Genomic DNA, 15,402 nt, shown 5'->3' on the forward strand with positions numbered 1-15,402 from the left:
CCATCTCCATCCCTCCATCCCTACATGGCACACTAAGAAAACGAGATTTGGCTTCGGCGAGGCCAACACCCTTCAGCAAAAAATCAATACTAAAGTCTTTCTGGGCTCTCTCTTGCCCCGCAGCTGCCTTTTCCTTTGCTCAGCACGGATAAATAGTAACTTAATTTCCAGCCATTGTGCGCTGAGAGCCAGCTAATGACAGCACTCCCCAAGGCCTCTGGAATGGTGGAAGATCATCCTTTCGTGCCGGAAAACGCTCAGTCGTGGCAGATTCCTTTGGATCAGAGCAGCTGGGAAAAACACTCAGAACACTTCTCTGGCTTAAAGCGAGAGAAAAAAAACAAGGTGAGGCTGGTCAAAGAGAAGAGAAAGAATAGGCCTCTTAAAGGAAGCAGGTGGCACTCAAAACATCTACCCTGTGTTCCAAATGGCATACTATTATTATTGACTGTTCTACATACTACAGTTGATTATAAAAAGTGTGTAGTTAGCATGCAGTAGGCATACAATTGGGACATACTGTTACTTTTGTATTAGAGCGTAACATCGCGCCTTGAATTTGCCCATAAATGCGATATATCCATCGCATTTGCTGGTTGTTTTCACACGGAGGCTCAGTCGATGTGACATAACGTGGGTCGGACTTGCCAAAAAAAGGATGCTGATTTCTACAATAAAAATCATGACTGGATGTAGTGGGAATCCGGGGTATTTTCAAGCATGCTGCATCTGACCACATGTATTGGGCTATCCTTAATCTATTTCTACCATACTAAACAGCAGGGAAGTATGGGGATTGGAACGCAGCCCTAACATTTCTGTACATCTAAGATATCTAGCGTGTGTGGTGTTGTTTTTCTTCTCAGGGAAAGGCCTCTTTGTTCTCAGGGATGTCAAAAACATGAACGTAGGTGTAACATTCCTGGAGATAACTATTTCATTAGCCGGGGTCTCTGGGAGTCCTCAGAGTCAGCCAATGGAGCATGGTTCTACCACGGCACTATATCTCTCTCAGGTCTGAAACTGTGGGGTCATTCAGGACTAGAAGAAAAAAGACACAGCTGCTAAGCACAGCAAGGTGTTATGATGTAGTGTTTGAAGCCCGTGTTTGCAGGGTCAGAGTTGAAATGGCCTCGAACAAATCACTGAAGCAGACCTCTGGGGGCAGGTGTTTCTGGTTTAAAAACACACAGGCGAAGAGAGAGAGAGAGAGAGAGAGAGAGAGAGCCCCGGCTATAAAGTGTGTTGGGATGTCAGAGCATGTGGGCTCTCGTATGATACTGTAAAAGTACAGTTTCACAGACACAGATGCAGACTGTGTACAGCTGCCACCTTTAACGGCACAGCGCATAGAGAGTGTTTATGATTGCTGAACTACACACCTGCATTCAGCCAACTCAAAAGGAAATTATGTTAAGCTCCCCTTACGGCCTTTTTGGAAGTTGCCAAAAAAAATAAGCTGGTGTGGGCATGCTCTTATTCACTTCCACTTATTAATCCACTTATTTGATTTGACTTGACTGACTGTATTGTTCTTTGTATTGTACACTAAGAGAGCTTTGTTTGATATCGAAAACAAAAGACAAATTGCAGTGCGCCTATTTTAAATCCAACCTGTTAGATATGGTGCACTGTCTTTAGCTGTTTTGCATATGGTCTAGAAAGCATAGCTCTTCACTCACTCTCTATCAACTCAATCAGCGAATGCTATCAGCTATCTTGAAAGAGTGCACACGTTCCATAATTAGGAGGAGACATTCATGGTATCATCCGCAGTACAGTACAGTCTAGGAACACTTATCAAAGCAGGGCTCATTATTCCATATCAGATAATTGCACATCGATCATTTTCTGGGGGAAACTAGATTGAGATGAGATGCGGTGTGTGTGTGTGTGATAAGGCCTGTTTGTTAGACTGCGCCATTGAGCGTGTGTTAAGAGCTCCCATCCCAAAAAATGTGTCTGTGATCTCCCAGCGCACGTCGGGCGATAAGGCTGTCAGCAGTATAGGGGCAGTGATGACATTTGATAATGCCCTGACACTATCGCATAGATGAATCTGATGCTTTCCCCTCACCGGAGGCCATGTCTACAGCTGCTATACAACGCTGCTGCAGGGCCACAATACACAAGGTTAGCTGCTTCTGATCCACCAAAAAGCAACAGAGATAAGTTTTGTGGGGATATTGGAGTGAAAGAGAAAAATTAATGTTAATTTTGACATTATGCCAACAAACAACATGTTTATTTTTAAGAGACAACACAAAGTCATTGATTCTAGAGAATGCTTGTTGTCAAAATAACTTTTTGTCAAAATCTCACGATCCGCTACCTATCCGTACTGTGTGCGCTGACAAAGAAATCCAGTGTTAAAACACAGCCTAGGCTCTGTAAAAGTGCATGTTGCTATAGCTACGATGAGCCCCTTTGTTTACATACCACTTTACAGAAACTAGGCTGTGTATTAACACCAGACTGTTCTTTCCGCGCACACACAGTACAGACAAGGAGCAGATCATGAGGAGATATTTACTGATTTTGACATGAAGTTATTTTGAACAACAAACGTTCTCCAGAATCGCTGACCCCACCTTTTATTTGTACAGTATGGGTGTTAAATGAAACACACTCTAAACCTTCTATTTCACTTTGGACCTCTTACCTCTGTCGTTGTTGTGACAGGTATGGCTGTAAACGGCCACCGGAGAGCGGGTGACCAGGTTCTCATCATGGTGCCACCCCACCGCCATCCTCCCCATGCCGTAGTAGGGCTCTGGTTTGAGCTGGCTCATAGTGGCCGGGTCCATGTAGTTGAGTAAGGTGACGTTGAACTTGGCCGGCCCTTGGCATTCCAGTGGAGGACTGGGGTGGGAACAGCCCTGCCCGCTCGCCTTGTCCTCCTCGCTGTTCTCAATGTGGTGACCTGACAGACTGTGCTTGAGTTGGGCCACTGGATTAACATTGGGCCCGAGTCCCAGGGGTTCAGTGTCTGTGTGAATGGTGGTCTTAGGTGTCCAGCCGGGGAATTTACCCTCGCTGTGTTCCTTCACAGGTCCTGCTACGACCCCCGATTGACCTGCTTTGGCCTGGGAAGACTCTCCCTCCTCACTGCTATGTTTGGAGCCGACCTCCCATTCTCCTTCTTGCTTCGACGTGGAGCAGCCTTCGTCACTGTGTTTAGACTCAACGTCCCACTCCTCGCTGTGCTTGGATTCCGTGTCCCCTTCCTCACTCTGCCGGGACTCAGAGTCCACCCCTTCACTGTTGGAAAGGTTGAAGAGTTGAAAGTGTATTAATGAGATGAACCATGTGGTTTTCGAGGGTGGCCCAACATGAAACAAACTATACAACAGACAAAATCGCATACAACTTACATACACATTAAGGCTCTCATTTACCGACCCTCCTCCCATACGTAATTCCCGTAAACCCACAGCACCAAAACATTTTGGTAATTAAGAAAAACTCATTTTAAGAAAAGTAATAGAATAACAATTGTCAAAAAAAATGTAACAGATATAACAATATATCGAGAAATGGATACTCTACAAATTAAAAAAATACAAGAAGACTTTACCTATTACTATTCTTGGAGTCTTCTTCACTGTTTTTGGAATCTGCGTCGGCCTCTTGGGCCTGTTTGGGGTCCGCCTCCCCCTTGGCACACTGCGTCAGCCTGTCTCCTTCCTTCTGCTGACCCACGTCAGAGCACAAGAAGGTATTGAGCTCCCACAATGCCTTGCAAGCGGCCCGCAAGTCGGGATCGCAACAGTTTTGTCCTTTGGCGTCCTCGCTGTGCCAGGGGATGGCGAAGAGCCGCGTGTCCAGGTAGCGGTAGGTGTGTCCCGGCTCCCCTAGCAGAGCACGAGACACTGCGGTGAAAACGTCCCGGTCACGGATGCGGACCAGGTCTCTCAGCAGACAGCCCTTCCTCCTCAGGGTGAGCAGGGCAGACTGCACCCGGCCATGGAGCTCAGCAGGCACCGAGCAGGACCGCCTCAGGACCAGGCCCGAGTAACTAGAGTCCCACTAGGAAAAACAAGACATCATTGTCATAACAGATTTACCAAGACAAACGAAAAGACAGATCTTGACTGAAAGTTAATGATTAGCCAAACATGCATCCCTATGGTCTTTTGAGTGTATAACAGGGCTATTAAGAGTATTGAGGGCCACGAGAGAGAAAAAAATTATGATGTTTTTTCAGTCAAGAATAAAGTCGAAATTTCAATATTGAAACTAGAACTGCAAGCAGTTGTGAACGGGGGCCAAGCCTCCCACGCGACTCGGGATCGGGCGTCGTCGTCCGCGGCGCCGGCCCCTCGCTTCACGGAATCCGGGGATGTAAAGTTTTTGAATGTGCGATGTTCGGTGTGGGAGTTATAGCCCCAAACGCGTTTTCTTTGCTTTTTGTGGTTTTGGTGCCCCCTATGGATGACATTCGCAAAACTGTGTTATATAGAAAGATGCAGCTCAATGTACCGAACAAGTGGATGTCAAGTTTTTGAATGTGTGATGTTTGGTGTGGGAGTTATAGCCCCACAGGCGTTTTCTTAGCTTTTTGTGGTTTTGGCGCCCCCTATGGATGACATCCGCAAAACTATGTTAGATGGAAAGATGCAGCTCAATGTACCGAACAAGTGGATGTCAAGTTTTAGAATGTGGGATGTTCGGTTTGGGAGTTATAGACCAAAAGGCAAAAAAATTGCAGAGAAAGATGCTCAAGTGGATAAGGAGATGTATACTTTTTGTGTTTTTGGCGCCCCCTTTTGGCGAAATTTTCCAATTTTTTTTGAGGATGTTCATTAGGACAGTACGACCATATTTCTAAAATATTGTCTTGATACGATGTATAGTTTTGGATTTATGATCACTTACGTACAAGGTATTACAAGGAAGCTAATCGGCGAATCTTTAAAGCGCTACCGTTTGGTCTTCCGATGGTCGTAGAAAAATTATTTGACCAACTTTTGCTCGTGGGAGTCATTAGAGCATAATGCTTTTGGTTTCTTCCAAATCGGGCGAAAACTGTAGGAGAAGTATGTTTTGGTGACTGACACAGTTTTTGCAACGTAGCAAAAAATGTATCCTATCGCAAATGGGCGTGGCCTATCTCAAAAGATGCAGCTGACTTGTGGGCATCTGTGGATATAAAGGTTTTGACTGTCGGACGTTCTGTGTGGGAGTTATAGCCTCAAACGCGTTTTCCATTGTTGTAGCGCCACCTAGTGGCCGGGATGTCTGAATTTTTTCGTCTGCGTACCAGGCACGGACCTGGATCTAGTCATGCAAGTGGCATGTCCCAGCCTTTTACGGTTTGGGCTGCAGCACCATTTTAAATAAAAAGAAGAAGAAATGATCCATATCGAAAAATCGAATCTTTAAAGCGCTAGCGTTTGGTCTTCCGAAGGTCGTAGAAAAATTATTTGACCAACTTTTGCTCGTGGGAGTCGGTAGAGCATAATGCTTTTGGTTTCGTCCAAATCGGGCAAAAACTGTAGGAGGAGTATGTTTTGGTGACTGACACAGTTTTTGCGACGTAGCGAAAAATGTATATATACGGAAATGGGCGTGGCCTATCTCAAAAGATGCAGCTGACTTGTGGGCATCTGTGGATATAAAGTTTTTGACTGTCGGACTTTCGGTGTGGAAGTTATACACGTTTTCCTTGTTTTGTAGCGCCACCTAGTGGCCGGCATGTCTGAATTTTTTTGTCTGCGTACCAGGCACGGACCTGGATCTAGTCATGCAAGTGGCATGTCCCAACCCTTTACGGTTTGGGCTGCAGCACCACTTTTACAGGTGGAAGAATAATAATAATCCCTACAAGAACAATAGGGTTCCCTGCCCCGCAGGGCTTGGGAACCGCGTTGCTCTGCAAAACGCGGTCCCAGCCCTACTCGGGCTTGGCCCCCTAATTAACAGTTTAGACTGCGATAAAATTGGGAATATTTTACAGTAGGCAAAAGGCTGCTAAAGGTCCTTGAAAGTACAGATGTAGCGATCATTAGTCTGGAAGTGTGGCTCAGCTCACCAGTTGCTGAAAGCCCCGATCGGAAGGTCCCAGAAAGGGGATCTTCTGGTCACCCAACTCCTGTAGCAGCCTCCGCCTCTGAGGAAGGCAACACGGAATGGTAAGTACATGTAAAAGTATAACACAGCAAACCACGACATGTGGCACTTTATTGTGAAGAACACTATTTAAAACTCTATTAAGAAATAGTAAACATCTTCAGTGTGAATTGTCACAGTAGCATCACACATCGGAGTAAAGGGACTAACAATAACAAATTAAAATCATATAAACTGAACCACCCAAAGACATGAGCCATCAGGTGTTTGGAAATCAAATAAATAAATACATTTCAACAAATGATGCTCACACAACTGACTGAGATATCACAGCCCCCCACGCCCCCCCCCCCCCCCACCCCTCTCACTCCTTGACAACCAGTCATTTTCATTGACGTCTCACATCTTTATGATTGGGTGAAGGATGCCGTGGGGTTTCTCACAACCTTATAAAAGATGCCCTGTGCCATGCGGAGCTCCTCCAATAAAAAACGCAAACCTGGCGGACGGATCAAAGCACTTTTCATTGGGACGCATTCCATTCGGACCTGTAAATCCAATGGCAACTGGCATAAAAAATATATGCCCAAATAAATTTCACAACTATTTCCCCACCCTGCCTCATGATGCCCTCCCGTGCGTGTGTGTGTGTGTGTGTGTGTGTGTGTGTGTGTGTATGTGTGTGTGTGTGTGTGTAGAGGCCTGGTATCTGCGTGCGTATGTGGGTTCAGAACCTCATATTCATTCCAAACAGGTGCAAACACAAACGCAGTCTCTGCATGGTGTCTCAGCAAGGAGAAAATGTCACCGCCATGCCACCGTCCTTTTACACCTTTGTAAAGTGTTTCATGAATGGCCTCCGTGCATCAACCGTCAAGCGGATGTGACTGTTTAAGGAGCACCCAAACCCTGTTTATAATTCCGAGACATTTACAACAGGCGTCTCACATTTCTTTTTGCCCTAAAAATGACAAAGACCTCATGTGGCACGCTGCGGGGGAATATGGGAGCCGGCTAGCCAAAATATGTCCTTCTAGAGACTTTCAGAGTGGAAATAAAATGTCCACGGTATAACATTAAAGTGCAGGTATAACAGGATGTGTCTCCTGACTGGAGAGTGGGGTTGGATCAAAGAGAGGGCAAGCGTTGAAAGTATGTGCATTAAAGACAGTGTAGAAAAAAGCAGATCCCAATATGGTAGGCAGAAGAAATGGGAGGGCATCAGATGTGAAGCAGCTTGGGGAATTTACCTTCAGGGCTGAATCTTTACCTTAGGCTAAACAACACAAACACCTGCTTGCAAAAGTTTTCTTAAAAGGATGCACACATGCGCGTACAACATACAGCACAGGCCCCTCCAAGTTATCCGGGAACAAACAAAAACAGACTTGCAGACAGTTGGTGTATATATCTAAAAAACAAAACAACATGCACTATTCATGGCCAGGCTGCATTCAAAGGCCGTTGGAAGAGAATTGACAACCTGACACATATTCATTGGTGTCAAATTCTAGCTCATGACAGAAGCTCAAGATATCAAGGTGAGGCTCTGGGCTAGTGTTGTATGTGTTTCCGTCTGTGTGTGTGTGTGTGTGTGTGTGTGTGTGTGTGTGTGTGTGTGTGTGTGTGTGTGTGTGTGTGTGTGTGTGTGGGTGTGTGTGTGTGTGTGTGTGTGTGTATCTGTTTGTGTGTGTTTTTATCAGTGCTGTGCTGCTGTGAGTCCGTACACACTCCCATATCCTGGCATCCATCTAGTGTAGATGTGCGCATGTGTGTGCACATAAGTGAGATCATTACAGTCTGCTTTGGTCACAGTGTGCAAAGCTCCACTGTGTGTGTACACAAGCACAAAAGTGTGTCCTCATACTGTATATATGTGTGTGTGTGTGTGTGTGTGTGTGTGTGTGTGTGTGTGTGTGTGTGTGTGTGTGTGTGTGTGCGTGCGTGTGTGTGTATGTGTGTACGGCTCCAATAGATAGATACGCACACACAGATACATCATGCCCATCCGAAGAAGAAGAAAAAAACGCACAGCCAGGGTAGCGAGCGTGATGCCTCAACCCCAATCGCACACAACCAGGGCTGTCACACACATGTCAAATGCATCAAGCTACTCAGAAATTCCACAGAAAAAAAAAGAAAGACAAGAAGTTACTGGAGCCGTCTGAAGCAGATGGAGTCTCACAGTATCAAGAGGACCGCTGTGTCTGTCTCCTTGTCTCCTTGCACCTGATTCTAAAAAGGAAAACCACCAGCCGCACAAAAAAAAAACAGTCTGCGTTTCCACTCAGACCCCAAGAAAACGAGATTACCAATCCCATAATAACACTGATGCGTCACGGTAGCCGGGGCCAACCGTCTGCGCTGAGTGATATATCTGATGCTTTTTTTTCTTCTTCTTCTTCTTTTTTTAATCTCTCTCTCTCTCTCTCTTCCTTGATGGGATTATTTCCTCAGCCGGACTGTTTATCACGGCCAAACACATTAGGTAGAATAGGACTCAATTGGTTTGCTTTGATCTTGGCCCATAACAGATATCAAACTGTGTATACCGTGTATTTATTAATTTAGTTTCTTCCCACATCTGTGACACTTCAACAGACACTTTCTTCAAAGCCTTCTTTTCAGAGTAGATTAATGTCCGCCGCTTAGCATCAATTGCTCAAAATGGCCGGATAACTTCGCTGCTGCAGGGATAAAAACACTTCCAGTCTAACCTGTGAAAAATTATTCTTTCAATCTTGGCGGATACCTAGATTTTTTCAGATGTATGCTCATGCACTACAATGTGAGGCAAGAAGAAGTAGACCATATTTTCTTCAAGAAATCCAACCAAAGGAGAGCAGCCTTTTAACTCTTTTGATACAGGTACTACCCTAGACCGCATACAGGTCTTGTGAAGTCCCAGGGGATGACGTGATGAGAGATAGCTGTGTAATAGAGCTCGCTGTTTAAACAGCAAGCTATTGGTACTTGTGTGACACCCATTTCAGAAGGGGTCCTCCTCTGCAAAAGTGATGGTGAGTCAACAGTTTTGACATGTCGGCTGTAAAACGCCGGGAGTCAAACAGACGGACAACCCGAGTACATCAAAGGTGCTTCCGCCCCGGTCCATTTGGCACCGGATTGAAGAATGTAGGGAGCTGGTGTGAAGCGACACAGGCCGTGGAGAAGGGCAGGGAGTGCCCGCCCGAGCAGAACATTTTGTGTTTGCATGTGTGATACACGGAAAATCTGTAGGAAAAACACCAAAGAGAATCCTACACATGGGGAGCAAACACTGGAATCAAAAGGCTCTTCTTCAGCCAATGGTAGTCCAGTTTGTTCCATAAAGGTCTATAGTTCGAGGTCTACCTCATCTTCAGGGTATGCCACTAGGTGGAACTATGGTGAGATAACACAGCACCTAAGTGCCACCACACACAAGCCTACACACATACACGACCACATGCTTTGGTTGCAGTGCTTCTTGCTGTGTACTGTAGAGTTTTATGACTTCACTACCTTTTTTCCTTCCTAGAATATACATCTAAAAATATGTCCATCCTACTTAATACACTAACTGAAAAATAGCATGTGTAGTAGATATAATATGTGTGGAAAGGCCTTTGTTCAAACTAGTTTCACAAATTATGCTTCGGGGCAAAGGTTAACCATTTCTCACTTCTGACGTACTGTTTACAGCCACTTGTGGCATTCATTTATTTTAAGAATACAAGCTTAAAGTTGGGTGACTCAATGTGACGGCTAACTGGGCTGGACTGGTCAATGGATAACTGGAATGTGTGGGAGTTAACCTTAAGAGTGGGAGGCATCGGTAATGTGTAACCCCATGTCTCCACACACCTGCCCAGGACCAGCCTATGAATATGAATTGGAATGTGAGAGCAAGAGGTCGATGTTTCCAAAAACATCTTGAAATTGGCTTTAAGCTACTTTTCTTGCTGATATTGATTTGTCTCTGGATAATCTGTATTATCCTGAGATGTAATTACAGATTCAATTTGGCATGTAGGTCTAGCCTACATTTGCAAATCATCTCTAATGCAAGGTCGTCCACCCAAACCATGCAAGCAATATGGGTCAGATGTGCATGTCCGTTATTAAGAACATAATCCTCGACATGTTTCTCATATAGACACATATTGCAGATAATAACATTGAGGATGAATGATATCCCACCAACTACTGCATATTTTTTCAAGTCAGTGGAGTGAACATATCGACAGACACATTGAGCATGTGTTCAGCGGGGGTCCACAGGTGGGGTAGGTGATGACAAATGGCAGACAGGCCGGCCAGGGCCTGTTAATTGTTGTTGGAGGCTGAGGGCTGCGTTGTTCATTTCACCTCGCGACAGGTCGGTGGGGGACATGATCATTAATATCCGAACGTTTCCATCCATCCATCTACATGAACGAGAGGCCATTTGTTTTAAAGGGCTGGCGCTGGGTAGACCTTTCACGCCCTGCTTATAACACTGATCCAAGCACATCACTGGAGCTGCAGGGGACCACTGCCACTGTCATTAATTAGATTCAGACACGTACACACACATACAATGTGAGCACCTTTATTACTAAATGTCAGACGTGACGTGCGAAATGAGGTGCACCAAATGCACTACTCTGTGTGCGCCATTTTAACTAAACACTCAAGTCCTATCCAATTCTCTCTTTGTGCGTCCTACACGTTTTCTCTCAAGTACACACACACATATTAAGCCGCTCTTCTGGTCATCCCAGGGAACGTGTAATTCTGTCAGGTGGGGATGTGCGTGCGATACATGTGAGAAAGAAGGCGATGAAGAAAGTACCTCATCTGTTTTTTGAACTCTCCGTCTCTCTCGCCCACACCTGACAGGCTTACAGAGAGACCCGGGTTTCCAGATCAATCATTCAAAAGTATTTACAAATGCACAAAGCCAGACACAGACAGGTTGGCACATGGCCACTCTGTTTAAGTGCTTTTCAATGTGCCTGTGGTGTCAACATCTATTTCACACTTATCTACACCTCAAAGGGGGAAAAAAAGATGTTTCTGTGACCTTTAGCAGGTGTCAAATCTGGAGAGAAGAAGAGGGGAAAAGAAGGGAGGGAGAGGAGGGCGATTTAAGAGATCTGTCGATGTATGCCTTACATAACCTTTTTATTTGTCCGGGGGAGATTGACTGAGCATGCTCTTTATCAGAAACATACTAGCAGCTTCACACTCACTCACTTATACAATTTCACACACGGGAGCTGCAGTACTTCCAAAGATTTCTGGAAGACTGTAAAAACTTTCACCATTCTTTGCTGGAGGAGCTATAGGGATTAAACGTCTTTATCAAGGGGCATCTTGACCTTTAAACACAGCACAGAATTCAAACCATCGCTGTTGTGATGAACAAGAGCCATAGCCTTATGATGTCTTGGCTACCAGCAATGATATACAGGGGGCCCTTTACCATTCTGCCTTAACTGTTAGTTTGCGGTCGGGACATACTGTTTCCATTAAGATTATGTCGATCGGAAAAAAAAGCTTTTTAGTTTTCACCTTCAAAATTACAACGTGCTTTCATGAGGTCAGCTGTTTTCCATGTGGAATGGCCGGTTTTAATGCAGACGCAGTCCCTTGGTATTCAGGCAGGGTCCAGTTCAGCTTTCAGGGGGAAAGTCATGGGAAAGAGTGAGAAAATGAGTACTGGAGAAAGATGGAGGGAGCAAAGAGAAGAGAGGAAGCAGAGCGTTGATTGAAAGGCTGTGATTAGCAGTTTTCAGCGGGGCACCGGGGACACCGAGTTGTTCTAACAGGGTTGTCGCGTCTCGAGGTGCAGTCAAGGAGAAGTCAGTGCTTTGGAAAGCTCCCTCGATTTCTCCATTTCCCCCTCCCTTCCTCCGCCGTTTGCTCTCACCAGCCAGCCACACTTTTCCTGCCCCTCCAAAAAAAATCAATATGGCTGTGCAAAGTGCAGCTTGGTCCAGGGGGAGGTCCGGCTAGCTGTAGGGGCTAGATGCGAAGCTTAAAGAGAGGACAAGAGGCGTCCTCCAGGCCCTGTCCCACAGGCAGTGTCAAGGACAGACCTGAGGACCAAGGGACAGAGGCCACCAGATTGCCCTTCCCGTCTGCATTCCTCCTTCCCTCTCTCCCTTTCTCCCTCTCTCTCTCTCTTTCTCTCGATGCTGCCTGGGCTTGGCTGGCTCAGCGGGGCAGAAGAGATCGATAAGCAGGTGGAGCGTTTAAAATCCCCGGCTCTGGTGGCTGACGTTACGCTCCTCAGAGCCCAGTAGACCAACACATCGCTCAGGGCAGAGCAGCTGGGTGGATGGATGGATGAGTGGGTGTACGGTGGTCGCACCTAGTCATTGAAAGGTTTGTGATTTGTGACAATAAACAATTCAATAGCACTTAGCCATACACAGTGTGTACGGGTGTAGGGCCAGGCTCTTCACACACACTGCCATTGTCTCAACAAGTCACAGATCAGTAGCACTCAGGCAGCAGGTCAGCCAGCTATAGACCAACACACCCTGGTACTGTAGCTCACTCTAAAGCCTTGTTTCCACGGAGCGGTACAGTTATGTTTGGTACTGTATGGCACGCGTTTCTTTGTGTGCCATACCGTACCTGTCAAAAGTGGGCAAGGGTACCAAAATAAGCGAACGGTACCTATTTTGGTCAGCCTTTCTTTGGGGTACCAAGGATTACCGCTTTGAGCTAAACATACCTTACAAAATTACTGTACTGTTCACTGGAAGGGTGGGTTGAGGCAGTTCCTGTTTTGCTGCAGCTATGAAAAACCAGTACAGAATAAAGCATCACAAATGGCCTAAACACAAAGGAAAAACTACCATGTGCTATCACTGTCAACAGACGTTCCTCATTTCCATACAGTAGGCTTGACGAACAAGCGTGTACATGATGTGTATGAAGTGTGCAAGGAGGATTTCAGTCCTGCCGCTTGTCTCTGTGTGTGAGTGACTGATCACAGTCGAAGTGGCTTGTGTCTCTAATCCAGTACCACTGTTAGACAGTGCAAAGACCCGGCTCTGTGTACTGCCGCACGGGTTGATCAAACCCATCATGTGACAAGCAACCTCTTCAAATGACGATGATTTCCCAGCTCTGTGTCCTTTCGGCTCCATATTAGATCATCTTCTGACACTACCGAGTCTGGTACTTCATCTGGGATAAAGATGATGCGCGATCCGACCGGAGGGGTTTGGAGTCAAGGGTAAACGAGGGGCTAAGACTGGGGTACGGATTGGCTGACAGCTTTGACAATTATCATGTGGTATATTATACCGTTATGCTAAACATCAGGTTTTAGACGGTATGTCGCCAGACAAAACACTTCAGGGATGTTTAACCATCAACGCAGCTGTATGTCACATTCACACCCAACACATTAAATGAGTCACTTTGGAAGAAAAGACATATCAGATGATCTACATATGCTACATCAAGCATTGAGATACCTGTCTGCTTCAGATTATCTAACAGTGGGCCTTTGCTGCCTTACTTTGCTGTTGTTTTACTGTACCGCATACAACTATATCATTTTTTTTTCTTGAGACCTAGATGTTGGAACAGATTAGTGAATATGGTATTATTAACAAGCTAGAGAATTTAAATACTGTCAATCACCTAATCCACTAGCAAAACATAAGGAACAAAACAGATGTGGACTGAACATCTAGGACAGGTCTAATTCTATCTAGTGTAATCTTTGACCCAGATAAAATGGTATTACGATGTGACCTGAGATTAATATTGAATTAAAGACCGGATATCATTTGTGGCTGTTTACACAGCCGCCAGCCTGTCTTCCTGGAATCCTGTGGCAGATAAGTTTGCTATAATGGCATTAGCCAAATCCTGAAGTCTAGCAGAAGGCACTTGTCTTGCTTGAGAAGCCACCTTGTTTCTTTATTTATTTTTCCTTCACTCATTGCGAACAAAGGAAAATATTCTACCAGGAATTGAATAGCTTAATCCTCTTTTCACTCTTCCCAGTAGCTTGAATGGTGACAGATTAACATCCTGAAGGTTTACAGACCCAGCCATTTGAAAATGTAATTGCTGGTGCCGCGCTGCATGCATGTGTTTAAGTTGAGGGTTAATATTAAAGCTTAAAATACACACACATGCACTCGAGGAAGGCGGGATGTGGCCAGGTTGGGACTGACCCAAGACACTTAAGCCCCGGCAGGACGGACCATTCAGTCACGTACGTATCAGGGAGTCGCAAGCCATCCCAAACCCTCGCTTTAGTTACTGTTCACTTCTGCTAATTATTACAGCCAATCAGAGGGGTTAACGGGGCGGAGCCTGGCCAGACCATGTTCTGGGGCATTTAACAGCTGGCAGCAACGGAGGTGAATGCATTACACACTGCCCTCATCCAATAAAAATAAAACACCCTGACATCTGAGGTGTACTTAGCACAGAGGGGAGGGAGGAAATGAGGGAGGCGAGATAGGAGGGAGGGGGAGGAGGTGGTTAGGGTGGGGTGAAGGGGGGGAGAGCATCCGATAACATGATGTCCAAGTGCCACCTAGTGACAACTTCTCTAGCTACTCTGGTCCTTAAGGCTCTAGAGCATCAGGGTTGGGGGGGTCGGCCAAAATGAAGCGACCCTGGACAGATTTGATATCAGTAGCAAATTGGTCTGTCCTTTTAAGGAAAAACTAATTGAATACAACCGTTTGAAAGTCTAGTCAAATTTCAACATGCAGGAAAATTTTGACATTCGAAAATGTTGATTTTTTTTTTAATCAGTTTACATTTTTTTTACCGAAAATCCAATCAAGATAAAACACAGCCTTCCTCAAGTAAACTCACTGTCTGTTGAGTTGGGAGAGCAGGCCTGTAACATTGCACTGGTATGCTAGTGGCTCCGGGCTCCTAGGTTCCCTCCCCTCATTAACCCAGGTATAAATCACACTCTGCCAGTGCCCAGAGGTGAGAGGGATGAGAGTGGAGGTGAGCTTGAAATAATGCTTATGTCACGGCAGGTCAGCCCTCCATTATGGCCGTTTCAAAAACTATTAATCTTGCTTGTAGTCAGTGGCCTAGAAATAATTACTTCATCTAACCCATGTAATACAGCATGACCAGCAGTCGAGCCTGGTCAATTTGAGGCTGGGGAGGCGGAATGGGGGTGTTAGGGGGTTGTGTGTGGGGAGAGAGAGAGTGGGAGTGAGGGGGGAGAGCCACAAATTACCAGGCCCTGTCTCCTGCTACTGGGTGAATGATGTTGTGCTCTCTTCAGCGCTGGCCTTTTACACTCTCAACACTGATTTAGATAGATACACACACATGCTAGCTTTGAAAGGCAGATCATGT

At 45.6% G+C, this 15,402-nt stretch overlaps 1 protein-coding gene across 1 annotated transcript in view; it reads right to left on the reverse strand.

Annotated features, from left to right (window-relative positions):
- The window catches only part of fto (FTO alpha-ketoglutarate dependent dioxygenase), a 129,179-nt gene that overhangs the window by 102,951 nt on the left and 10,826 nt on the right, over window positions 1-15,402 (reverse strand). The window contains exons 2-4 of the mRNA XM_080033430.1: window positions 6,035-6,112; window positions 3,578-4,029; window positions 2,663-3,261 (exon numbers count right to left, since the gene is read on the reverse strand). Coding sequence (XP_079889556.1) covers window positions 2,663-3,261; window positions 3,578-4,029; window positions 6,035-6,112 — 1,129 coding nt within the window. The remainder of the gene's footprint in view (window positions 1-2,662; window positions 3,262-3,577; window positions 4,030-6,034; window positions 6,113-15,402) is intronic.

The sequence above is a fragment of the Ammodytes marinus genome (assembly GCF_949987685.1).
Source record: "Ammodytes marinus genome assembly, chromosome: 1".
Lineage (NCBI taxonomy): Eukaryota > Metazoa > Chordata > Actinopteri > Uranoscopiformes > Ammodytidae > Ammodytes > Ammodytes marinus.